The 24046-nt window shown below is 35.9% G+C and overlaps 2 protein-coding genes across 5 annotated transcripts in view; one reads left to right on the top strand and one right to left on the bottom strand.

Annotated features, from left to right (window-relative positions):
* Positions 1–203: 203 nt before the first annotated feature.
* Positions 204–8578, top strand: LOC125814628 (dihydrolipoyllysine-residue succinyltransferase component of 2-oxoglutarate dehydrogenase complex 1, mitochondrial-like). Of its 3 annotated transcripts, none has more exons than XM_049494096.1 (15): positions 204–354; positions 437–496; positions 610–684; positions 2458–2518; positions 2600–2627; positions 4933–5003; positions 5885–5959; positions 6038–6093; positions 6175–6219; positions 6328–6609; positions 6711–6805; positions 7348–7438; positions 7524–7634; positions 7795–7989; positions 8081–8578. In XM_049494096.1, exons 2-15 carry the CDS (start codon positions 458–460, stop codon positions 8270–8272), a joined length of 1416 nt encoding a protein of 471 aa, XP_049350053.1. In that variant the 5' UTR covers positions 204–354; positions 437–457; the 3' UTR covers positions 8273–8578. The 3 variants fall into 3 exon arrangements, with proteins under 3 accessions (XP_049350053.1, XP_049350054.1, XP_049350055.1); XM_049494097.1 differs by having other exon boundaries at positions 338–354; positions 445–496; XM_049494098.1 differs by lacking the exons at positions 204–354; positions 437–496; positions 610–684 and adding an exon at positions 1276–1298.
* Positions 8579–9545: 967 nt separating this feature from the next.
* LOC125814625 (uncharacterized) overlaps positions 9546–24046 on the bottom strand; it is a 37725-nt gene continuing 23224 nt past the window's right edge. For both annotated transcript variants that reach the window (XM_049494093.1, XM_049494092.1), the window contains 10 exons: positions 23124–23265; positions 22923–23006; positions 20380–20541; positions 20216–20303; positions 17474–17551; positions 12928–12994; positions 12756–12855; positions 10301–10417; positions 10155–10211; positions 9546–9933 (listed from right to left, as the gene is read on the bottom strand). In XM_049494093.1, coding sequence (XP_049350050.1) covers positions 9796–9933; positions 10155–10211; positions 10301–10417; positions 12756–12855; positions 12928–12994; positions 17474–17551; positions 20216–20303; positions 20380–20541; positions 22923–23006; positions 23124–23265 — 1033 coding nt within the window. In that variant the 3' untranslated portion in view covers positions 9546–9795. The remainder of the gene's footprint in view (positions 9934–10154; positions 10212–10300; positions 10418–12755; positions 12856–12927; positions 12995–17473; positions 17552–20215; positions 20304–20379; positions 20542–22922; positions 23007–23123; positions 23266–24046) is intronic.

Genomic DNA, 24046 nt, shown 5'->3' on the forward strand with positions numbered 1-24046 from the left:
TTGTTAGAGACAAAGATGAAAAATGAATAACAAAAAATGTAGATTGTTGGATCGATTTAACAAATGCTGAAAAATAGAATAGTAAAGATGATTTGATTACAAACTTTGAGAATAAACAATGTATTAACCTAACTTGTTTTTATTTTAAAAAAAATTGAGGGTCAAATTTGAGACAAGTTGACGTTTCTAGTTTATTCCCTCACCTCCTTCTGGAAGGCAAAAAGCAAAGAATAGTCTGAATAATAAGAAGAATAAAAAAGCAAAGCTGCTGTAGGAAGTACGAACTTGTTCTCCCTTAAGACTTTCCTTTCTCCTAAACCCTACTCCATTGATCTTCCTCCATTGATTCTTTAGGTCAAAAACTTCTTCTCCTATGTATTGATTTTTCTGTAAGAGATCTACTTTATCGCCACCATCTAAACTTTTTTTTTAACAGGTTTAACAGACCAAATCTACGATGCTGGGCGTTTTAAGGCGCAAGGTTGCTTCTGCTTCGGTATGTTTTCTGATTTTATCTTTTATTTTTTTAAAAGTTGTATACTTTGTTCGGAGCTTTATGATGAGTTGATGAAATGAATATGCGATTTTTCTGTTTATTCTTTTGGGCAGGGTTTAGGGAAATCTATGTATGCAGTTCGACCTGCAGTGTCTACATCTAGAATTTCATCTGCTGCAACTGAAGAGGTAATGTCTATTTATAGCTGGATGTAAATGTAAATGTTTCTTATCTTATTGATTTTCAGTTTTTCGGTGGTCAAGTTTTTGCTAAATTCTATTTTGGAACATTTTTACCTGAAATTCTTGCAATTTGAGGTGTGACATTTGGTCAGTTTTAAGATAAATACATTACTGAGCTAGCATCGATGGTAACGAGCTTTTAGACCTTCAAAATTCAAAGGTAGAGGTGTTATAAAAGTTACCATTGGGAGAATAGATGTAGTGGTCGATGAAGTGGGTTAAGCACCATGATGTCTTAGGTTCAAATCCCAGCAAAGACAAAAACACGAGGCAATTTCTTTCTATCTGTATTCCTTCCTTGGCAGTATGGAAAATCTATATCTAGAAGGAATTCTTGGAGGTCATCTGTCCTAGACTTGGTGGATAGAGTTACCTAATACTTGTTATTGGTATACTTATTGCTGGTGGGAGGTGGAAAGTATCATATGGAATTAGTCGAGATGCGTGCAAGCTGGGTCGGACATTATGGTTATCAAAAAAGATGTTAATTATTGAGCTATCGGGTTTAAGTACTTGATGATCGTTTGTCAACTAGAATTTCATCTGCTGCAACTGAAGAGGTAATGTCTATTTATAGCTGGATGTAAATGTAAATGTTTCTTATCTTATTGATTTTCAGTTTTTCGGTGGTCAAGATTTTGCTAAATTCTATTATGGAACATTTTTACCTGAAATTCTTGCAATTTGAGGTGTGACATCTGGTCAGTTTTATACATTACTGAGCTAGCACCCAAGGTAATGATGCTTTACACAATTACACCTTTGAAATTCAAAGCTAGAGGTGTCAGAAATGTTACCACAGGGAGAACTGACGTAGTGGTCAATGAAGTGGGTTAAACAACATGATGTCTTAGGTTCAAATCCCAGCTAGAGGTGGGAGAAATGTTACCACAGGGAGAGCTGACGTAGTGGTCAATGAAGTGGGTTAAACAACATGATGTCTTGGGTTCAAATCCCAGCCAAGACAAAAACACGAGGCAGTTTCTCTCTATCTGTATTCCTTCCTTGGCAGTATGGAAAATCTATATCTATAAGGAAGTCTTGGAGGTCATCTGTCCTAGACTTGGTGGACAGAGTTACCTAATACTTATTACTAGTATACTTATTGCTGGTGGGAGGTGGAAAGTATCATATGGAATTAGTCGAGATGCGTGCAAGCTGGGTCGGACATTATGGTTATCGAAAAAGATGTTAATTATTGAGCTATCGGGTTTAAGTACTTGATGATCGTTTGTCAATAGTCTATCTTGGCCAATGAAATGACAACATTGTTTTGATAAAGAATATCAGGTTATCCAAACAGGGAGTACTGTTCATCAAATTGATTTCCTTTAACTTGGTAGGCTTTTAGGTTGTTTTGCTAATTAGGTAAATTGGTTTGGAACTGTATGATGTCAGTCCTTAGACCTCACCTGCAGTTTACGTTACCATGTCTTTTTTCCTTCTACTTCTCGTTATCTACTGTGATATTTCTAGCTTTCGGCTATGATTGTGTTCTAAATTAGGTAGTTTCCAGAATTCATGATATGATGTTTTGAGATAAACCATCTGATAGTTATCCAGGCAATATATATATTTTTTTGTCCTCTAATTCCGGGATGCTATTTGTCTTTTGAAATTCCAGTCTCATATATTGGACTGGCTATGCTCCTTCCTTTTGCTTGTATACTTTGTTCTATTTGAGATTTTAGGCATAACATACTTTTCACATGTCAACAGATATTACTTCTTCCTAGACAATGCGGTCATGCTCGGCATTTCAGTCATCTTGTTTTACCTGGTAATTGTGGTGGCTCAATCACAAAATTCAATATATTCATCTCATGGTGCTATTGTTATTAACTCCTAATTTGTGATACAGGATGCTCAGTGAACTTGAGGCCAGAAAGGTTAGTAACCATTTTCATTACTAAGAGACCTGCTTTGTAAAGGTGTATAGCATGAAAAAATGCACCATATGTTTCCTCCAATTAGCGTTCCCATTTTCCTCATAGGACAACCGTGCTTTAGTTCTATGTTTGAGGTGAAACTAACAATTGTCTTTTTAATCTTTGCATATCTTAGTATTGTTGTTAGTATACAACTTGATCATTGTTTTTTGTCATTATACTTTACTAGAAGACCAGACCTTGTTTTTGGTGGCTGCCTATGTGTCTTCCTGTACATAATTGAGAAATCAAGAGCTGAGGCAGGTCGAGGCCTCACTTGTTTACATTTGGTTTAAGATGTCTTAATCTAAATGATTAAAATTTTGTCTCTAGATCTAAACACTAAATGATCAAGATTGTTTATTTTCTAACATCTGAATATGCATAATTTATTTATTTTGTAAAATAAAAAAAATCATTATTTGATATAAAAATGAAACATTTATGTTCGCTAGTGATGGTGAAGATGGTTTGTAGTGATAGTGGTGGTGGTAATGGTTGGTATTGGTGACTAGTAATAGTGGTGGTGATAGTTGTGATAGTGAATGTCGTTGGTGTTACAGTGATTGTCATGATTGTGGCGATTGGTAGTGGTGGTGGTGGTTGTGATGGTGAAGTTGGTTGATGTTAGTAGTTAGCGGTGTTAATGTTGGTGGCGGAAGAATGTGTGGTGGTTGATGATGTGTTGGTAGTAGTTGGTGGCACTGATAGTTGTGATGGTGGAAGTGGTTGGTAGTAGGGATTGACTGTGGTGGTGGTAGTGGCTGATAGTGGTGGAATAGGTGACAGCAACGGTGACAATGATGGTGGTGGTGGTACTTGGCAGCGATGCTAGTTGTGATGGTGGTAGAGATTGACTACTGGTGGTAGTGGTTGATAGTGGTATTGGAGGTAGCGGTGGCGACAATGACAATGATGATGATGGTAGTCATAATGGATATAATTTTAATGATGAGGTGGTAGCGGCTGATAGTAGTAGTTGGCAGCGATGGTTGTAGTAGAGATGGCTGATGATGGTAGTGGTGGTGGTGGTTGTAATGACAAATATATGGTTAGAAGTGATGGCTGGTGATTGTGAATAGAGTGGTGAATATTATCCACACAAGAATACCTCTTAATGATAATACGACTTTGTTTGATGAATAAGACCTATTCAGATCAATTAAGTGCTTAAATCTTAATGAAAACAAATGCACTTAATGACCTAAGGTCTGAATCATAGTGCAAACAAATGAGCCTTGAAAAGGACAGCATTTTCATGGGCCCTAAAGAAAATAAGATCTACATGTTTCTATACATGATCTAAGTAGAACACTCCCTACTTCCTGTTTTATACTATAATAACTATACAATGGTGGAGGGCTTCCAAACACATTGTAAGCTATACTGGTGTTGAGAAATAATCAACCCCATGAATAGGGAATGTATAGTAATGCTACACATGACCCAATATTGAATGTTGATAAGAATACAAACAAACAAACATAATTTGATTGCCTATAGATTAGTAAAATGACTTGCATTTTCACATTGTTGTTAGAAGAATATATTAATTTTTGAAGACATGGAGATTGATAAGGAGAAGATCATATCATGATCTAGATTTGTATCTTAACTAAATTGAACTTTACTATTGGAAAAGTTGTGAATGATTTTATTGTGTCGGGATTTTCGGGATGTCCATAGGGGTGGGACTTCATCATACAATTACAAACTGAGAGCAAGGGAGTTTAATGATCATAGATCTGATAACTTTGTATGCCCAAAAAAGTCTTTGTACCCAAAAAACAAAAAAAGTTGATCTTGAAACAATAAAAGAAGTGGATCTTAAAAAGCAATATTAATCTGCTTTAGTGTGTGTGTCTGTATATATATTATCTATTATTGCAGCAGTTGACCTTTATCAATAATGCAGAACTGACCACAAAGACATTTCACTTTTATACCCTTAAAGTCATTCTTAAATTGTAGTTTAAAGAAAGGAAAACAGAATAAAATGCTGGATATGCAGTAAAATAACTGAAATCATTTTCGACTATTATTCTCCCATTTTCATCACCAACTGTATAACAAAAGATGAGATAATACGCCTTGAAGTATGTGCACGCTTTCTTATGCTGTACCCTGTTATGATGTAATTCTTTCTTTGGTGGATGTTAGTGAGTAAAGAGCAAGTGAAATTGATGATTATGTTGCATTTTGCTGCTTCTACTTTTTTTGACTCCCCTTTTTTGTTGGTCCACATGAATTATTTTGCTGTCTGCAGGGGAGCTGTGGGTAATCTTCACTCAAGTCTATCACAACAGATTTGCATCAGGCCTTTTTGTTCAAATAGTGGTATATATTCTATAATAGTGATTAACCTTGTCTTGAATCTTTTTATTAATGCTGCATCTGCTAATGTACAACATGTAGCTATTTAAAATTAAAATGTCTTCTCTAGTTTTTGTCACCTGAAATGATTATTACCTATTCATAATCTTTGAGAAGATACCGTTTCCTATTCTGTTTTAGTATTGAGATATTAGTTCTTTTGTTATTTCCATTGTGATCTCTAACTTTTAACATGTTAGTCGCGATAATCTGCAAATTCCTATTTAAGATTGAATGATTAATTTGCATAATCTATCTAAACATACAGAGATAGCTACTTGGAATGGGGGTGAAGTTATGTATTCATTTAAAATTTAAAATTGATTTATACTCCATATGTTGTGAAATGATGGATTGGTTGGATGTTTACTCTTATTCATCTTCCTGTTTCCATTTCTAGTCTTCCCTTCAGTGCTATCCCTTTTAGTTCTTCTATTGGGCTTGGTTGGGATTAAATATGAATACACAGGAACATTAGGACGTTTACCCTTCTATTATCATTATTAGTACATGAATTCAGCTGATGGATATCTTGAAATACGTTAATCCAAAGTGGAGGGATCAGCTATACATGTACTGCAATAATGGAGTTTAATGATGACTACCAGTGTTATGTCTAGCAAGTTCATTATAGACACTTTTAACCCATGTATTCATTGTGTGCACAATTAGTTGTCTCTCAATTGTTGAATGAATGACCATCAGTGAGATGACTGACAATTTTATTAATAGTTCAGAAATTGCTTAAATTGCCGTGTCCTACTGTGCTCAATTGTCTCTGCAATGTAATAACAATTACTAACATTTTGTGCCTTTCTTTTGCCTCATTTGTATTTCTGCCAAAGGTGATCTGGTCGATGCTGTTGTTCCTTATATGGGCGAATCCATAAGCGACGGCACACTGGCTAAATTGCTGAAGAGTATGTTTTTTGTTATTGTGTCCACAATTTTTTTTTCTTTATAACTTGGTTATATTAATCTCAATTCTTTTTGTGCAGATCCTGGTGACAGAGTAGAAGTTGATGAGCCAATTGCTCAGATTGAAACAGATAAGGTATTTGAACATGTTTAACTAATTAACTCCAATTTTTTTTATGGGTTTCTGTGGATTTTTAATGGCTTACATGTCATCCAGGTAACAATTGATGTAACCAGTCCTGAAGCCGGTGTAATCCAAAAGGTAGAATATCGTTTTAATACTGGAACTCTTCATTTTCTTCCCCAGGTTTCTTATTTATATGTTATTTTGATATCAATGGATTTTGCATTTGCTTTTGAACATTGATAGTTTGTAGCTAAGGAAGGAGACACCGTGGAACCAGGCTTCAAGGTTGCTATCATTTCAAAATCCGGTGAGGGTGTGGAGAGTGTAGATCATGTTGCTCCGTCTGAGAAGCCATCTGAAAAAGAAGCTCTGAAGCCAACTTCTCCCATTCAAGAGAAAAAGGAGGAAGAGATGAAACCCAAAGTTGAGACAGTTCCTGTGAAGGAGAAGTCTAAGGGAACTTCACCGCCTCCTAAACGGTCTGCTACAGAACCCCAACTTCCACCTAAAGAACGGGAAAGACGAGTAAGTCTCTTAGACTTTTGAAAGCTTCTTGTCATGACACTATCATTTGAGCATCTGTCTCAATTACTGAGTAGCAACATCTGAATCCCTCTTGATGATAGGTTCCCATGACTAGGCTCAGGAAAAGAGTTGCCACTCGATTGAAAGATTCTCAGAACACATTTGCATTGTTGACTACATTCAATGAAGTTGATATGTAAGTTTGGATTGTTATTTTGATAAACAAATTTGTGAGTTTCTTTGTCATATGTTGTAGCTTAACCCTATTGTTATCAGAAAGATAACCAAGTCCTCTGACAACTTGATCTATGTTGCATGGATTTATGTAAGGGTACATATTCAGTATGTGTCCGGTTAATTTTTGCCTACTTTGTATTTTGAAGAATCCACGTGAAAAACCATGCTCATATCACACCCGTTTGACATGGGTACACCAATGAAAATGGAAGGGTCCATATATGATGTAACAGGTTTTTTAGATGTGTAAAACTGGTTTACTTGAGTGATTTAGAAGGTCCAAATCTTAGTACTTCTTTCTTTTTGGTGATATATTTTTGTAGCTAGTGACATTTGAGGTTATAACTTAAGCATCTTTCTCAAGTTAATATCCTGTAAGCAGACTGTTTCTGTTCTTCTGATACATTATAAATGTAGGAGCCATTTGTCATACCCCATGAAGTGAAGCTACACACCCATTATATAAGTTGTATTCACTTTCTTCCATCTTTCTTATTGCAGGACAAATTTAATGAAGCTCCGATCTGAGTATAAAGACACGTTTGTTGAAAAGCACGGTGTGAAGTTAGGACTCATGTCTGGATTTGTGAAGGTATGAAAAGCATCAATGTTGATAATATTTTTAATATATTTTTGTTGACTAACTACAATGGAAAAGATCTTATACTAAATTTCAGGCAGCAGTTAGTGCACTCCAGAATCAACCTATAGTTAATGCAGTTATTGACGGTGATGACATCATATATCGGGACTATGTAGACATCAGTATAGCTGTTGGCACCCCAAAGGCATGAGCACCCCTCTCTTTGACTCAATATTTTGAATTAAATTGACAGTTTATAGACAACCTGTAATCTGATGGCTCGAATTTGTCCTTCTACCTGCTTTTGAGACCCTACTCTTTGTGTTTATTTGCCAATGTTCAACTTTCCTTTTCCAATTGTTCAGGGTCTGGTTGTCCCTGTTCTCCGCGACGTTGACCGAATGAATTTTGCTGAGATAGAAAAGACAATAAACGAGCTTGCTAAGAAGGCAACTAATGGAACCATCTCTATTGATGAAATGGCTGGAGGATCGTTTACAATATCCAATGGTGGTGTGTATGGAAGTCTTCTAAGTACCCCCATCATAAATCCTCCTCAGGTACTTGTCCTTATTGAGACAACATGGTTTGAACTTTGAAATTTCCCTGTAGAGCTATCTGACGATTGATGTTTGTTGCTTGATTTTGTAGTCTGCTATCTTGGGAATGCATTCAATAGTGAATCGCCCAATGGTTGTTGGAGGTGACATTGTCTCAAGACCAATGATGTACATTGCACTGACATATGATCATAGGCTGATTGATGGAAGAGAGGCAGTTTACTTTTTGAGAAGGATTAAAGACGTGGTAGAGGATCCACGTCGCCTGCTCCTTGATGTTTGAAGATAAGATATACAACCATCTCTGGCTTTTGATTTGACTTTTTGTGGTATACCCAAGTGTTTGCGCAAGCTAAAAACCAGAAAATAAACGTTCGTCAAAGTTATTGAGGCCTTTGACATTGCTTTTGTCCCCGATTATTTAACCAAGTTGCAACCATCTATACTTGAGACATACAAATAGAGATATGTAACAATTCCCTGATTCATACTTTCCACAACTCAATACTTTTTCACATGATGCCCAAGGAGGGATAATTTATTGCTTGAATATATTTCACACCTTGAACTGTTTTTATGCATTTTGGTTCATGTTATGCAGCGACTCTTGTATTTGTCTTCTTGATTTGAAGCAAAACCCTTTTTTTGAACTGTTCTGGTAGACCTGATTGGAATTCACCTCTGTTTCAGATTCATCCATACAACAATAATTGGTTATGTTACGGGGCATTTCATTATGTTCATATCGATCTATTATGTGCTTCTACATGAGTTGAACTCATCCATAACTGTCTCAACTATACCATATTTTTTGGAACAATCACCAGTCTTTTTTTTTATATAAAAAAAAACTATGGATCTATTATTAGAGATGAAATGTGTAATAGCAGCACTTAATGTGTATTCTTGAAAAATATTCATAGGTCCCATGCCCTTCTTAGAAAGGTCTCTTCCCTCTTCTATGTTAAGTGAAAAAAGAATGTTGCTTGATTGAGGTTAGCATTTGGCGCCCACATGTTTGAGTTTGAGGATAAAGAGCTCGCGATATCCATCGATTTAATCTTTTGAGCAATTTGCAGAAACAAGGGATAAGGGTATACTACATGAGTCTACTTTTCATGCAATTTTGTTTTAAATAGATCATTTTTATTATATTTAGTTTAAGATTACAAGATTAAAGGACATTTTGCTATATGTTACATATCTTTAATTTAAAACCATATCAAATATTCTCCTTCGTACCAAAGACGCTGCCATTTCTTTGGAAATTTCCAAATAATCTGCAAGCAACTTTAAACTTTTGCAAAACCGCAAAAAACAAGTTAAATTGTTTTTCTCTTTTTGAAGGTTTAGTCCATTTTATTTTATAAAAAAAAACATCTAAAACAGACTTCACACACACTGTTCATTTTGCCGAGTTGATATTTATCTCCAGTTGGGCAAGTGACGTAAAATTTGACAAAAAGTAATTTCCTATTTACAACAGTAAAACCAAATACATATTGGTTCCCAAAGAATTAAAACTGATTGACAACACAAACATAGATCATAAACCAATGAACTTTCCCAGGTAAACTATAGAATACACGATCGTCGAAATGAATAAACCAAAGTAGAAAATTGAAATGAAGAAACACTACAGACATAAAAACCTACTCTCGAACACCAGAAAAATCTAAATTATGATAGATATAAACTTGATGAAGGAAAAAAAAAAAATAGATGCTTAACTTAAGAACAAATTAAGACTATAGTGACAAAGTAAGCTACACACCACTTTTGCAGAACATGTTATTTTCCTGCTTTTTATGACTCTCCCCTTTGCAAAAATCCACGGTTGTTGAGAAACTTGATTGTAGATTGAAGATATTTGTTATTAGAGCTCAAAGATAGCTTGGCAGTTTCGACCAGCTTGGAGCAAATTTCTGATGCTCCTTGACATACCTACTTAACAAGCATTCTAGGATTAAACAACAGAACTTTGACTATTTACTTGCATCAAACCTTACAAACAATCCAACATTTTAACGTCCATCCATAAGAGATAGGAAGATTTGAAAAAAGCTTTCTCTTTCGTAATTGGTACAGTTTTATATACCAACCAGGATGACAGGTCCTTCAGTCAATGATTTCAGGAAAAAAGCACACAAAGAACTGTGACTTACTTCAAAAGAAGATGCAACAGCATTGCAAGCATCAAGTGCGAGATTTCCTCGGGCAGCCTTCAAAGACAGTATTCAGATTTAGCTTAATAACGGGCCCCTAATTCTTTTATCTTTCATGGAAGAGCAAAGGATAAGCAAGATGTTACCTGTATTGGTTCTTGTAAAACAGTATCGATTAAGCTCTGAAGAAGAACAGTAGAAAATGAAAAAAGCTCTTGCAGATATTGTTGATCACAATAGAACAAAGAGTCATTGCCCATAACCTGGATGCATGATAAATCAATATAGAGAGGGTAAAGCACTAGGACACTTATGAAAGAAAGATGAAAAATATATAGATATCCAATCAAGGGAATGAAAAACTAGTAAGAGAATGAAGGCGGTTCCTTTTTTAGGATAATGTTTCACATATCCATCATTTATTAACATAGTACCAGAAACTGCAAGTTGTTATGCCCTCAACAATAATTGTAACTGCCGATCTAACCTTTCTCAAAAGAAAAAATATATCTATAACAGGCATTTCTTCCAGTAAATGAAATGCCCACATGTATAGTTTCTCATTCCACCCATAAATAAAATGGTTGCATGTAGGACGATCTTACATGATGAAATGTCAATACACACCTTGTTTCTATCAAGTTATACAGTATACTCGTGCACCATTCATCCTACACACCCGCTGTAAGGGCCACCCAAGATATTGCCGTAGAAAGCAAACTTTTAGAACTATCTCGGTGAGAAAATAAGAGAAGAGAAGAGTGATGACCTGATGTATACAAGACACTTGTTTATAGATGTCAAACACAACACACATGATAATTTATTGACATAAGATTGGCTCCTCAAAACTCGGAGTCAACCTTACATACAAAAGTGAGCACATATGGGGTACTCGTATTCCTTTGTTATCTCGTAAGGAATCTAAGAGATCAAAAATAGGAATATGATCTTCTAATACATCCCTCTACACCAGAAGTAAAAAGAGCTAGACATTTCATTTTCAATTTCTGTACTATACTATCTTCAAAAAAACATCCCTTGTTCCTTTCCTCACAAATTCTCCACCAGATACAGGCTTGAGAATTGAATATTCTCCAACCCCCCCCCCCCCCCCCCCCCTCCCACATACATATTTCTGCTAGCTCCTAACCTCACCACAGTTCTCAGAAACAGTGTACTTGATTTAAGCATAAAATATCAAAATCCAAAGAAACCCACAATGTAAAAGCAGGTGTTGCTGCCATCTCCTGTTGTTGCATTAACAACATTAATGATACTACATCTCCTGTTGTTGCATTAACAACATTAATGATACTACATTTTTTTCTTTAGATTGTCTAATGCCAAACTAGCATCCTATACTGCATATGACATAGAAAACTCCACCATCCTTGAAGCTCTAGATCTTCATAATGATTTCCAATCGGGCATTGCTTCTACACATTGAACAGAACTGAACATGATAGTATGACTTCACTGTGAAGTATTTACTAGATCACCCTTTCAAAATCTGAAAATCATCCTCTCTGAACTGTGTGGGAAGAGGGATGTATAACCTCTGGGAGAATGTTTTACCTCTTCAAATTCCCAGTCCTGTAAGGGTCTTACAAGAATAATCTCAAGTCACCTGCACACCGCCACTTTTATGGACCTCCGCACCATGATCCTGTCACTCATAACAGAAAATAAATTTGGGAAGCCTTCTTTAGATGTGGTGTCACCATAAGATACATCAAGCCAGAACTGTATTCAGTTTACAGTTCTCACATAGAATCCAATAAGCTTTGAAAAGATCAAATTCCCTTCATAATCCATTTGCCGTCCCCATAAGTAGTTGTCACCTCCTTAACATTCATATCAGTCACAACTCACATCCATACTTCACCCAAATCACTTTCTTCCCATAGCATTCTCCTCGCATGCGAATCTCCAAAACTGTCTTCCCATAGTAAAAGTATCTAATGTACGAAGAGCTAGCTCATCCAGATGACGGGAATGAATCATTTCATTCAACTTATCTCATTCTTAATAAGCTGACTTTAGCAGGAATATAATGTTTTCCTACTTGGCTACAGCTGATGCATTCACAGCAGTGACACCTATGCCTTGGATCAAATTCATCTCTAATCATCACTAGTGTAAATGTTAGATGTGGCTGCTATAAATTCCATGTCACCGCTGCCATTAAAAGTAATATTTCCAAGAGAAGGAGAATAGCCATCCTGTCTGCTAAGCTGGATAACAGGATATCAACGTGCTTGATTTACATACTTAATCAGAAAGGACCTGAGCATATCGGAGTAGATACTGAAGGTTGATGATGCAGAGCATCTTTAGGGAAATGTTCCCTGTCTTGAGAATATATATTAGAATATATATAACACTCCAAACCTCAATATTTCCAAGACTAAATCTGCTAGAGACTAATAATAACTGCAGGAAGGTTACCTACATAAATCATCTTTAATTGCTTTAGCACAAATGATATCCTTATAAAAGATTAACCACATACTAACTGTTTCCTTCCATGGAATACTATACATCTGAAAACTGATGTAATGTACAACCAAGTTCATAATTATGAAACAGCAGGAATACCTCATCATGTATTGCATGGTACAGGAGATTATTCTGGGACAATGCAGCAACTGTTAAGATGAGTGCACATAACACCTTTGCCTTCATACTTGGCAGCATCCTATAACCGAACAATAGAACATTAATAAAGAATGGAAGGGAAATGATAAAAGAAGATATAAGGATGTCTCACCATGACAAGGAGCTGAGGATGGAAAACATATTCCTGGGGATGCTAGTGACTCCTCGCTCAATGTTACCTAGAATGAAAATCCAGGAGATAAGGCAGTGCCATAAAGCTCATTGGAAGTATAACTTGATCTTCTATCGAAACTTTTTGACATCTAAACATCTTAGCACACTTGTATCAATATCTTTTTGCTTATATTAATTATTAGTTAGGAAGATGTTACCTAACTCAATTTACTTTTCCATAAACTCCAGCAGAAAATCAATTAATTCTCATCAAAAAAGAAAATTCACTTTATGCAGTTCTTTGACAACATTCTAGGACCTTAAGCATTATCAAATTATTTGTTCCCAATGCCAAATATATATCCAAATTAGATACCAACTGTGACCAATCTTATAAAAATGCTTATAAAGATGAGCAAAGCAAATTGGATACCAACTGTGGCCAATCTTATGCAAGTGCTTATAAAGATGAGCAAAAAAGGAACACGTTCATCTCAAAGAGTTCAACAACTCCATGACTGGCAGCATAATTTCTACAAAATATAGAACCATAACTGATTGAAAACTATCTTCATCACATTAAAAGCTCTATATTTCCATTTCTTCAGAGTTACCAAGAGACATTTCATGATCCAACTCCACAACTTTTTGCTTCTCCATCAATGAGTTTTAGTGACCATCCGATCTAGTAGTACTCTCTAGTCTCTCTTTACACAAGACACTAGACCCTCACTATTAAGAATATTGTAAACAATATCGTTAATCAATTAGGAATAGTCCAATTAATTAAGTTACCCTTATCTCAAAAAAAAGGAATAGTCCAATTAATTAGATTGATTCTTCCTGTTTTGGCACTTGTACATTCACTATTTGAATTACAATAGCTTGAAGGAATAATTAAGCTGACTTGTCACTCAATTCTTCCTTTCTTGTCTTATTTTTCTAACATGATATTCTTCCTTTCTTGTCTTATTTTTCTAACATGATATCTGAGCATTGGTGAGAAAATGTTGATCGATACTAATAGGTTAATTACAGGAGTAGAATGATAGTGTATTGAATGTAATTGATTATGTGATATTGTCTTTCCTTATTTAGTCTTAGGACTCATTGTATAAAAACCCATTCTCATGGGTTGTATATTCATAAAGAAATACAAAGAAGCCTTTTCTTCTTCTTTAAATCTTCATGGTATCAGAGCATGGTCTATCCCAATTACTGTTACCGATGTTGCACCCCCATATAAAAGTTTCCACGCTCCAGATGTCCAGCCCTGGACGTGAGGTGGGTGTTGAAGAGTCCCACATTGGGTTAAAAAGGGATGAGTGGTCTCCTTATAGCCGTGCACAATCCTCCCCTCATCAACTAGCTTTTGAGGTTAAGTGAATTTCAAGATTCATTTCCTTACATGATATCAGAGCCATTATTGCCTTTTTGAGGTGAGTTATCTCCCTCGCAGCACTAGGGTTCCGTATTTATCAAAGAGGTCAAGTTTTCTCTTTCTTGGTTGGCTGTCCGCAACACAATCTCCTTCCGATCAGTTCCTTTTGGAATTGTTTTTTTCTCCATTGGGTCGCTGGAACATTCCGAGCCTATTCCTACCAACTTTGATTCATTTCGGCCACCATAATTAGGGTTCCGGAGTGGCAACTACTTTAAATGTGAGATCTACTTTTCTAACAATTTTTTCTGATTTTTTTCCCATCTCTCACTTCAAAGGCTTGTTCGGAGTACATACCTACCGATATTGATTTTTTACCGATCACCAAAATTAGGGTTCTGACCCAACAACTAGCTTTCCAACGACTTCTCCCAGAAATATTTTTCAGATCTCGGGTCGAAAACCTATTCCGACCTTTCCAATCCAAGTTCTAGAAGATTTGATGCAGCCGTCCAGGCATAATTTTTCCGGCTAGATCAGGCAGATTCTATCTCAGGAAGGTTATTATTTATTTCTGAATATCTGTGCTCAATTTTTGACACAAAGGATCATTACTTGTTCGAACTATGGGTGATACAAAAATAGATAATAATTCTGTCTCAAATTAGTGCTGTAAAATTGGATGTTTCAGAATATTTATCTTCTCCGTTTAGTAGTTCTATGAACTCTCATGGGATCATTAATCAAACATTTTACCCTTATACATCTTAACAAAGTGGGATAACTGAGAGGAGGAATAGGCATCTTATTGAGACAGCTCGCATACTACTCATACAATCTCATGTTACATTACATTTTTGGGGATACAGTTCTCAAATCTTATTATCTTATTAATTGTATACTTTCCTCAAGTATCTCTAAATCAAGTTCCATATGCTGTTTTTTATCTTGTTCTCTCTTCCACCTCATGTGTTTGGAAGTGTGTGTTTGGTCAATAACTTCACTCCGAGAAAAGACAAGTCAGCCAATCATGTTCTTAAGTGCACATTTTAGGTTACTCAAGTGTGCAAAATGTATAGTGACGTTACTCACTTGACCTCCAGTGGTACCTTATGTATGTTGATTTCACATTGTTGAATGCAACCATACTCAACTCTCCTCTTCTGACAACCTAAACAGTTTTTAGGTGTTACCAGCTCCATGTTTGGGGAATTCTGTCATTATCTTTCCTTCATCTTGTCTCACAACTCCACCATCTATAGTTCACCGCCCACAGTTCCATCATCTACAACTTCACTACTCTTGATGTGAGCATGCAACATCAGGTCCAAATGATTCACGTCATGTATCAGATCCTTCAACTACTACAAACTCTTCTCATAGTCGACTCTTTGCACTTTGGAGAAGTATTTGATCCACTCGTAACCTCAACCCCCTTTATACATGTTTGAGTTGTCATCGGCTCTCATCAGCTCATTATGTCTTTGTGCCATGTTTATCCTATGTTTTAATCCTCATGTCTACAGGTAAAACAGTCTCTCACCCTGGATTTCAACTTGTACTAATGAGGAGATATCTGCTTTACCCAATAATAGTACTTGGGATCTTGTTTCTCATCCGGGTGTATTTGAATTGGTTGTCCGCAGGTTTATATAGTCAAATAGTCCAGGTGATCAAACAGATAGACTTAAGACTTGCCTTGTGACCAAAGATTACATTCAGATATTTGGGTTTTGATTACAATGATACTTTCTCACCCGTGAAAAAATAATATATTTTCATCTTTTTTCCATCCATGGTAATATTTGTCATTGACCTCCTTATTTAGTTGGAGATTAAGAATGTTTTTCTCCATGATGATCTTGAGGATTGAGGCTTATATAGAGAAACCACCTGACTTTGTCGCTCAGGGGAGTTCAGTTGCCTTGTTCACTTATTGCGACGATCACTTTCTCGTCTAAAACAGTCCCCTCAAGCCTGATTTGGTAAGTTCATCACAATTATGCAGGAGTTGGCATGAATTTTAGTGCAACTGATCATTATGTGTTTTATAGGGTATTCTTCTCTAAGTCTTTGAATCAACTTAGTGGGTTATGTTTGATATAGTCATTATTGGCAATGATCAAGATGGTATCACTGGATTGAAGCAATATCTCTTTCAGCACTTCCAAACTAAGGGTCTCCTGGATTGAAGTATTTTCTAGGTATTGAGTTTGCTCTGTCTAAGTCAGGTATTGTCAATTCACAACAGAATATGTACTAGACATTCTTGAGGAGACGGGAATAGCAGGCTGTAGACAGTCCTGTATGGAAGGGCTCTTGCTCAATTCACACTCTTATGGACCCAAATGCTAAGCTTTTGCCAAGATAGGGGAGCCCCTTAGTGATGCTGAAAGATATAGGCGACTGGTTAGTATGTTGAACTACCTTGTAGTGACTGGACCTGACATTGTTAATCATGTAAGTGTTATAAGTCGATTTATGGACTGTCCAAGTGCTAGTCATTGGAATGTAATTGTTCATATTTCTTCTATATGAAAAAGGACTACCTTTTGAGGATCAAAGTCATGCTCAGATCACAGGATACATAGGCGTGGATGGGCAGGATCACCTTCTTATAGACGATCTACGTTTGGATATTGTGTTCTAGTAGGAGGTAATTTGATATTTTAGAAGAACAAGAAATAGAATGTAGTTTCTCAAGCTAGTGCAGAAAAAATAAAATCAGGCAATGGTTGCGGGCAACTTGCCAACTAATTTGGATCAAACAGTTGATCAAAAGTTAGAGTTTGGAGATATCAACCAAATGAATCAACCTTCGATTCATATTGTATCAGATTTGGTTTTCTATACCAGGACTAAACACTTCCTCCTATAGAGGTTTCCTACTTTATTAGAGCATTTTACACCATGGTCATTGGGATTTCGGAAAATTTCAGACTTGTTCTGATTTGTTCTAGCCCACTACATATATCTATATGCAGTTTGTTCAAATTAACTCTTCACACTACAGGTTCACCAGGTGGCCATTCCCAAGCAGTTGATATTACTATGTCTTGCTTACAACATGCTGTGCTAAGTTCCAAGATGACAAGACACAAAGACATGTCACATAACAAAGGACAAGCAAAATAGAAGAATTGAAGAGGAACAGATCAAAAACCTGGAATCATAACAATAAGACTGCAAAATTTGCACAATGTTGATTGAAACCCATCAATGTCCTTGGGAATCCTTGAGCCTGCAGATAATGGTATTACAATTTGTGAGAAATATAGGAAAAGAATATTATTGAATTGTTGTTGTGTCTACATTATTACATTGAGATCCTATTTATAGACACTAGAATACAATCCTTTACCAAGTAGGATACTATTTACTATTCCTGTTTTTATTTCTATTTCTATTCCTATTCTAAATAGGATTGTATAATCATATTCCTATTCTAATAGGATTGTATAAACCTATTCCTATTCTAATAGGATTGTATAAACCTATTCATGTTCTAACACTCCCCCTCAAGCTAGTGCATACAAATCATATGTACCTAGCTTGTTACAAATATAATTAATCAAGGATCGATGAGGGGCTTGGTGAGATATTTGTAAGTTGATCACTCGACTTCACAAAATTGACCGTCAATCTCAATGTGCTTAGTCTTCTCATGAAATACTGGATTTGATGCATAATGCAGTCAATCTCAATGTGCTTGGTCTTCTCATGAAATACTGAATTTGATGCATAATACCGATAAAACACAGAGTGATAAAATTACATTGTTGAACTTCCCAAACCAAACTTGCAAAGACTGTTTCAGACCATAGAGTGACTTACATAATCGACATACAAGGCTACTAAACTCCCCCTAAGCAACAAAGTACTCAAAATCTAGTATTAAGTATATGGATCGTGTTGGAATCAATAGATGAGTCGATATTAAACAAGAAAGTCACCGAAAAATTGGCCGGAACATGCTCATACGCCGGAGTATTAGATTTGATGGCTGAAAGTGGTCACAATCTAAGAAATAAAATTATATGGATAGGGTCGGAATGATGGCACGACCCAACTAGAAAATAGAAATTATATAGGAAAGGTCGGATTGACGGCATGACCCTATTAAAAAGAGAGAAATAATATGGGTAGGGTCGGAATGATGACACAACCCTACTGAAAAGGAGAAATTATATGAGTAGGGTTGGAATGATGGCACAACCTCCACAAATCAGATTTGAGTCACTGGAAAGACGAATGGAACTATGCAAATCAAATATGAAGAGTCACCGAAAAGACACACGGTGCTATGCAACTAGATATGAGAAAGTAGTTCAGAAAGATCCACGGTACTACGCAAATTAAATATGAAAAGTAGTCCGGAAAGATGGATGGTGCTACGCAAATCAGATATGAAAAATAAAAGTAGTAGTCACCGGAAGAATGGCATGGTGCTATACAAATTAAATATGAAAAAAGTAGTCACCGGAAGGATGGCACGGTGCTACACGAATTAAATATGAAAAAAGTAGTCACCGAAAAGATGGCACGGTGCTACACAAATTAGATATAAGAAAGTAGTCACTGAAAAGATGGCATGGTGCTACACAAATTAGATATGAGAAAATAGTCACATGAAAGATATACATGGTGACCCAACTTTTGCTAATATAATCATTGGCCAAACGGGCAACATATATGGGTAATAGCCACCCGCCGACAACGGTAGCTCTTTGATTTTCTATCAAGATCGTAGAGGCTCTGATACCATGTGAGAAATATAGGAAAAAAATATTATTGAATTGTTGTTGTGTCTACATTATTACATTGAGACCCTATTTATAGACACTAGAATACAATCCTTTACCAAGTAGGATACTATTTACTATTCCTGTTTCTATTTCTATTCTAAATAGGATTGTATAAACCTATTCCTATTCTAATAGGATTGTATAAACCTATTCATATTCCAACACAATTCAATATTTTACTACGGAAAACCATGATAAAGCTGGGGTGGAATATCTTAATCTGGTTGCTTCTTGATACAGCAGCATGCATAACCTCTCAAATTCAGGCAAAGAGGCTTCACAACAGATGCAAAAGACACGCTAGTTTGAGTATTTGATCAGGTTTTGAGCCAAAGATATACAGGGTCAAACATGAAAAGATCTTGGAGAACTCAGGTAAATTGAATCAGCAATATGTGCTCCACACAATTATTGCACCTTGTTACTGCTCTGACACTGAGAACTTTGCCTTGTCTTTTCCTCTTTATTATCTTGTCGTCATATTCACTAACATTATCTCCAACAGTTCAAAAGGCAAACCCATATCCCATTCCCCAACAACTCAAAAGCTCATATACAAAGGCTAGACTCACGGAGCATCTCCAAAACCTCCAAGACCATTTGGTGCAAGTAATTTTTTTTAAGTTGTAAAATGTGAATAGTGACAACAAGCACTTCAACCATCCTCCTAGAAGAGGAAATCATGTTATTTTTAACTGATCATGAGCAGAATGTGATTTTTTCATAAGCTCGACCTCATTGTTGTTCTCAATAATAAACTGAGATGCTTAATCATCCATTGCGGATGTTATGGTAGTAAGCTTTCTACTAATGTTAAAGCAAGAGAGAATGAAACTGTGTTACCTTTATTATTAAATATTTAGTCACCTATTATATTTATCGTACTGGATATTCGAGGCAATGACGATATAAACTTCCTCGGAATCAAGAGAGGAACTTAACTCCAAAATCGGTTTCAAAAAGTTATTGTAAGTGATACATTTACAGGATAGGGAGAGAAATAGAGAAGGCTCGATTTAATCTTGTGCAGTGCAAATCTACAATTTCCAGTCTACTACTAATATGCACCGAGCCATCTGGAGAATAATTCATAGACAAACCTTCAAATAAGTCAACATTATGCAAGCACCTCAATGCTGAATCTACAAGTCCATCTGAGTGAGAAACTAAACCAGCCATTAATGCAACCTAAGAAACCAAAAAAAATAAAATTATCTGAATTAACAGCAGCGCAAAATAAGAATAAAGAAAGAACTAACATTACCTCTGCAGTTTCCAAGTAGAGGTTTAACTGTTTCAGATGAGATGGGATAGATGGTATTGTAACTTCACTGCATGCTATACAAGATTTGACAAAAATGACATCACTAATGTCATTCCGTGTAGCTTTAACCACCAGTAAATTGCTGGAATGAACAATCATTTCCTGAAAAAGCAGAAGATACATCTTACAGCCAGTACAATCTTGGTACTGATGAATACCTTACCTTTCTCAAAAAGAGAAGCAGAAGATACCAGACTCATCAACAAGGACTACTTGGAGCAATAATCAGTTTCAAAAGATCTAAACAACGCTCAAAACTTTCTACTATGTCCAAATTCTACACCATGCTACCTAACAAGGCAGCCAAGTGGGAGCTTGATAGTACTGTTAAAAGGAAACAACACCAAAACCTACCACCTCAGTCCCATGTTAGTTGGTGTCAGCTCTATGAATCCTCATATAAATAGCATTCCTTTAGACCCGTTGCAGTCCAATATTCAATAATTTTGGTTTTGGAACACTAGAAATTTCTCTATACTTTTTTACTCCCTTACAAAATTACAAGACTCCATGAGTCAATGTACTTAAATCAGCATACCAATATGACCAAGCCTTAATCTTAACTACTCCCTTTGTTCCATTATATATGACTCTCTTTCCTTTTTAGTATATTCCAAGAAGAATGACACTTTTTTGTAACTGTATACTTTTTAACTTTAAACTTCCTGTTTTACCTTTAATGAAATGCTCTTAAAACCCCATAAATGCCATGACATGTTTAAATCGTTAAGTTGTAAAACCACATAAATGTCATGGCATGTTTAAATCCTTAAGTTGCAAGTCTTTCTTTCTTTCATAAACTTTGCGCCAAGTCAAACACCGCATATAAACTAACGGAAGTAGTTGATATCACCTATATGGGTATTTTCCTTCTACTGTGTTCTAATTTTTGCTAAATCTACAAGAGATTCCAAGAAATTGTAGGTCTTTTGAGACAATTTCCTATCACGTATGTGATTTTAGGCCCCTTTTAACACAGAATGATGCAAGTAATGTTAGAAAGCAAAGGGCTTTCTGACTTGTTTATAAATAAAGAACCTTCAATAACGTTTTCATTTTTGTGGGAAAAAAGGAGTAATTTTGCATGGATTAACTCATCAAACTTACGTTTATTACAGATCATGCAGTGCAATTATAGAGAATCAATTTGCTCCTTTTCTGGGTTAAAATAAAGTATTTATTAATATTACACAAAGTTGGTGTTGTCTAGTACAAATATTTACACATTACACGTACATATTAAGCTTCCAAAAGTTCAACCAATATTTATACGAGTTGCAAGTCCTTGTTTACAGAAAAAGTATAGTTTAGATAAAAGAGAACTCTTAATATGCAACAACGAGTTGTCAATCCTTTCAAAAGTTATTTGTTAACTTTACCCTCTACCTTTTCCATGAAAGATTAAGAAACAAATTTGTTAAACTTGCAAAAGTTCATGTTGCTTGACCCAAAATAAACACTCTTCTGGAAAAAATATTAATTCAAAGTGAATGACCTCCATTATTTTGCTATTAAATTGTTCTGCTTATCCTCCATGTCTGTAAAGGTTACAAGAGTTCACCATACTATCAAAGTTAGACTAATAACAGGAAACTTTTGTTTACATATTAAAGAATTTATTATGTTCACTGCAGGATGACTATAGAGAAGCTTTTCTTCACTTACCTTATCATCAGATATTAAATACATAAACGGATAAGCTTTTCTTTGCATATCCCATGGTTCAATTGTTCCTAACTATAATAAAAGATTTAGGAAGGACCCTAATAGAATATCAGTTATTTGAGACTCCAGCTTCTGGACATATTTGTTTCCTGTGCACTGCACTTCCCCTAAAGTAGTACTGCTTTAGCTGCAGTATTAATAAGTTTGATCTTTTCTTTGGCAAACTATTACTACAATTCCCTAACACTAATCTAAATTCTCCTTGACATATCATGAGTGTTAGTTGAAACAATTGATTGTAGGTAAAAATGTGGACAGTCAAGATAAATATTTCCTAACATCCTTCAATAATTCTATGAAGGAAGACTCCATAGCTTTGTGAGGAAATACTCCACCACACCAGAGCACTTCCTATGTACAGGGAAAAACAGATTAGGGAGAAGGCAAAGTGTCATAAGATCACTATTACATGCACCACATCCAGCAATAGGCACACCAATATGCACACATACACACTCAGCGAGGAGAGGAAGTACATTAAAGGTCTTTCAGGTAAACTGGAAAGACTAGTTCTCTTCAAAAAGACACAACTAACATCATACACCAACTGACAGGGATAAAAAGAACCGGGGAACAAGAAGTAAGAGTCGAGGATATTGTAAACCTCTACAAAGTGACATCACATTCATATAACAACATAAAAAAGAAATCACATAACCCAAAACTGTCCCCTATGCATAATTCATGGAAGCAAAGAATAAGCAAGATTTTTCAGTAATCCATTCAGGATATCTTCACATAGTTTAGAGAGCATTAACCTTGACTTCACTCATGCTTCCAAAAGCTCCACGGCACTGAACCAAAAAATCTAAGTGGCGTTCAACTTCAGAATCATAATCAACCTGAATATTATGATCAAGAAATGTATTAGAACAGGTAAAGGACTAATGTGTTTTAGTTCGCATTTCTTGACCAAGCAGCAAGAAAAGGAATATTATTTGCAAACAATATTTCATTACCATGTGTATAAAACGAGAAACTAAATGTGCTGAATGGTTGTTCTCCTTTTCCTTAATAGTTGAGAGATCTATGCTATCATGCAAGGACCTTGAAACTTCAAAAAGGAATTGAATGGTTGTAGGATCTCTAACACAAGAATTCCTAACAGAGAAAAAAAGAAGAAGATAATTGACAATTACATTTCCATCAGAGAAACTGACAATTTGTTTTCATTTTCCAAAAAAGATATCTTACCAAGAAAACCATCAGTTACCTTTGCAGCAAATTAAACATCAGCTAAGTTCAATCGAAAGATTTTAAGGCCAACAATGTTGTATAGGGGTGAACGTTGGGCCTCTAAAGCGCATGTCCACAAGGTCAGTTCGCACATATGCAAATATTAAGATGGATGTGCGGTCATACAAGGTCAGATAAGATCCGAAATGATCACATCCATCAGAAGGTGCAAGTAGCGTATACAGAGAATAAAATGAGAGAATGTCACTTGAGCTAATTTGACCACATGTTAGGTTGGCCTGCCCCTAGATGCACCGGCTCTTAGATGTGAAAACATGATGATTGAAAGTGTTAAAATCAGTGTTGTGAAAGGCGATCGCCTCGTCGCCACTGGCGAGAGGCGAGGCGACCCTTCACCGCCTTTTAGCTTTGTGGCGAGGCGATCTTCAAAAGGCAACACGATGGTGACAAAGGCGAGAGGCAAGAAAGGTGCCACCTTTTGTATTTTCTTTTAAAAATGCGATCAATTTAGGGTTTTAAAAGTTAAAAGGTAATTTTATGGTTTTCGACTAGACTCTTCGAGCGACCAGCCAAAATTTTCCGGCGACTCCAAAGTCCAACCAATACGTTGTTCTTCTTTTTTCTTCAGATTTATTGTTCCTCTGTTTCTTTTTCCTTCTTCTTCTTCAGACTTCAGAGTCACTTC

This window comes from Solanum verrucosum, unplaced genomic scaffold (genome assembly GCF_900185275.1).
Source record: "Solanum verrucosum unplaced genomic scaffold, falcon-dt-bn FXZP01000268.1, whole genome shotgun sequence".
Taxonomy (NCBI): Eukaryota; Viridiplantae; Streptophyta; class Magnoliopsida; order Solanales; family Solanaceae; genus Solanum; species Solanum verrucosum.

What these genes read in the sequence shown, in the direction of transcription:
- LOC125814628 (XM_049494096.1), top strand. Translation starts at nt 458, where the DNA reads ATGCTGGGCGTTTTAAGGCGCAAGGTTGCTTCTGCTTCG. An exon ending in CAGTCATCTTGTTTTACCTG is followed by an intron (nt 2,519 to 2,599) that starts GTAATTGTGGTG and finishes TTTGTGATACAG; the next exon opens with GATGCTCAGTGAACTTGAGG. An exon ending in TAGCTGTTGGCACCCCAAAG is followed by an intron (nt 7,635 to 7,794) that starts GCATGAGCACCC and finishes CCAATTGTTCAG; the next exon opens with GGTCTGGTTGTCCCTGTTCT.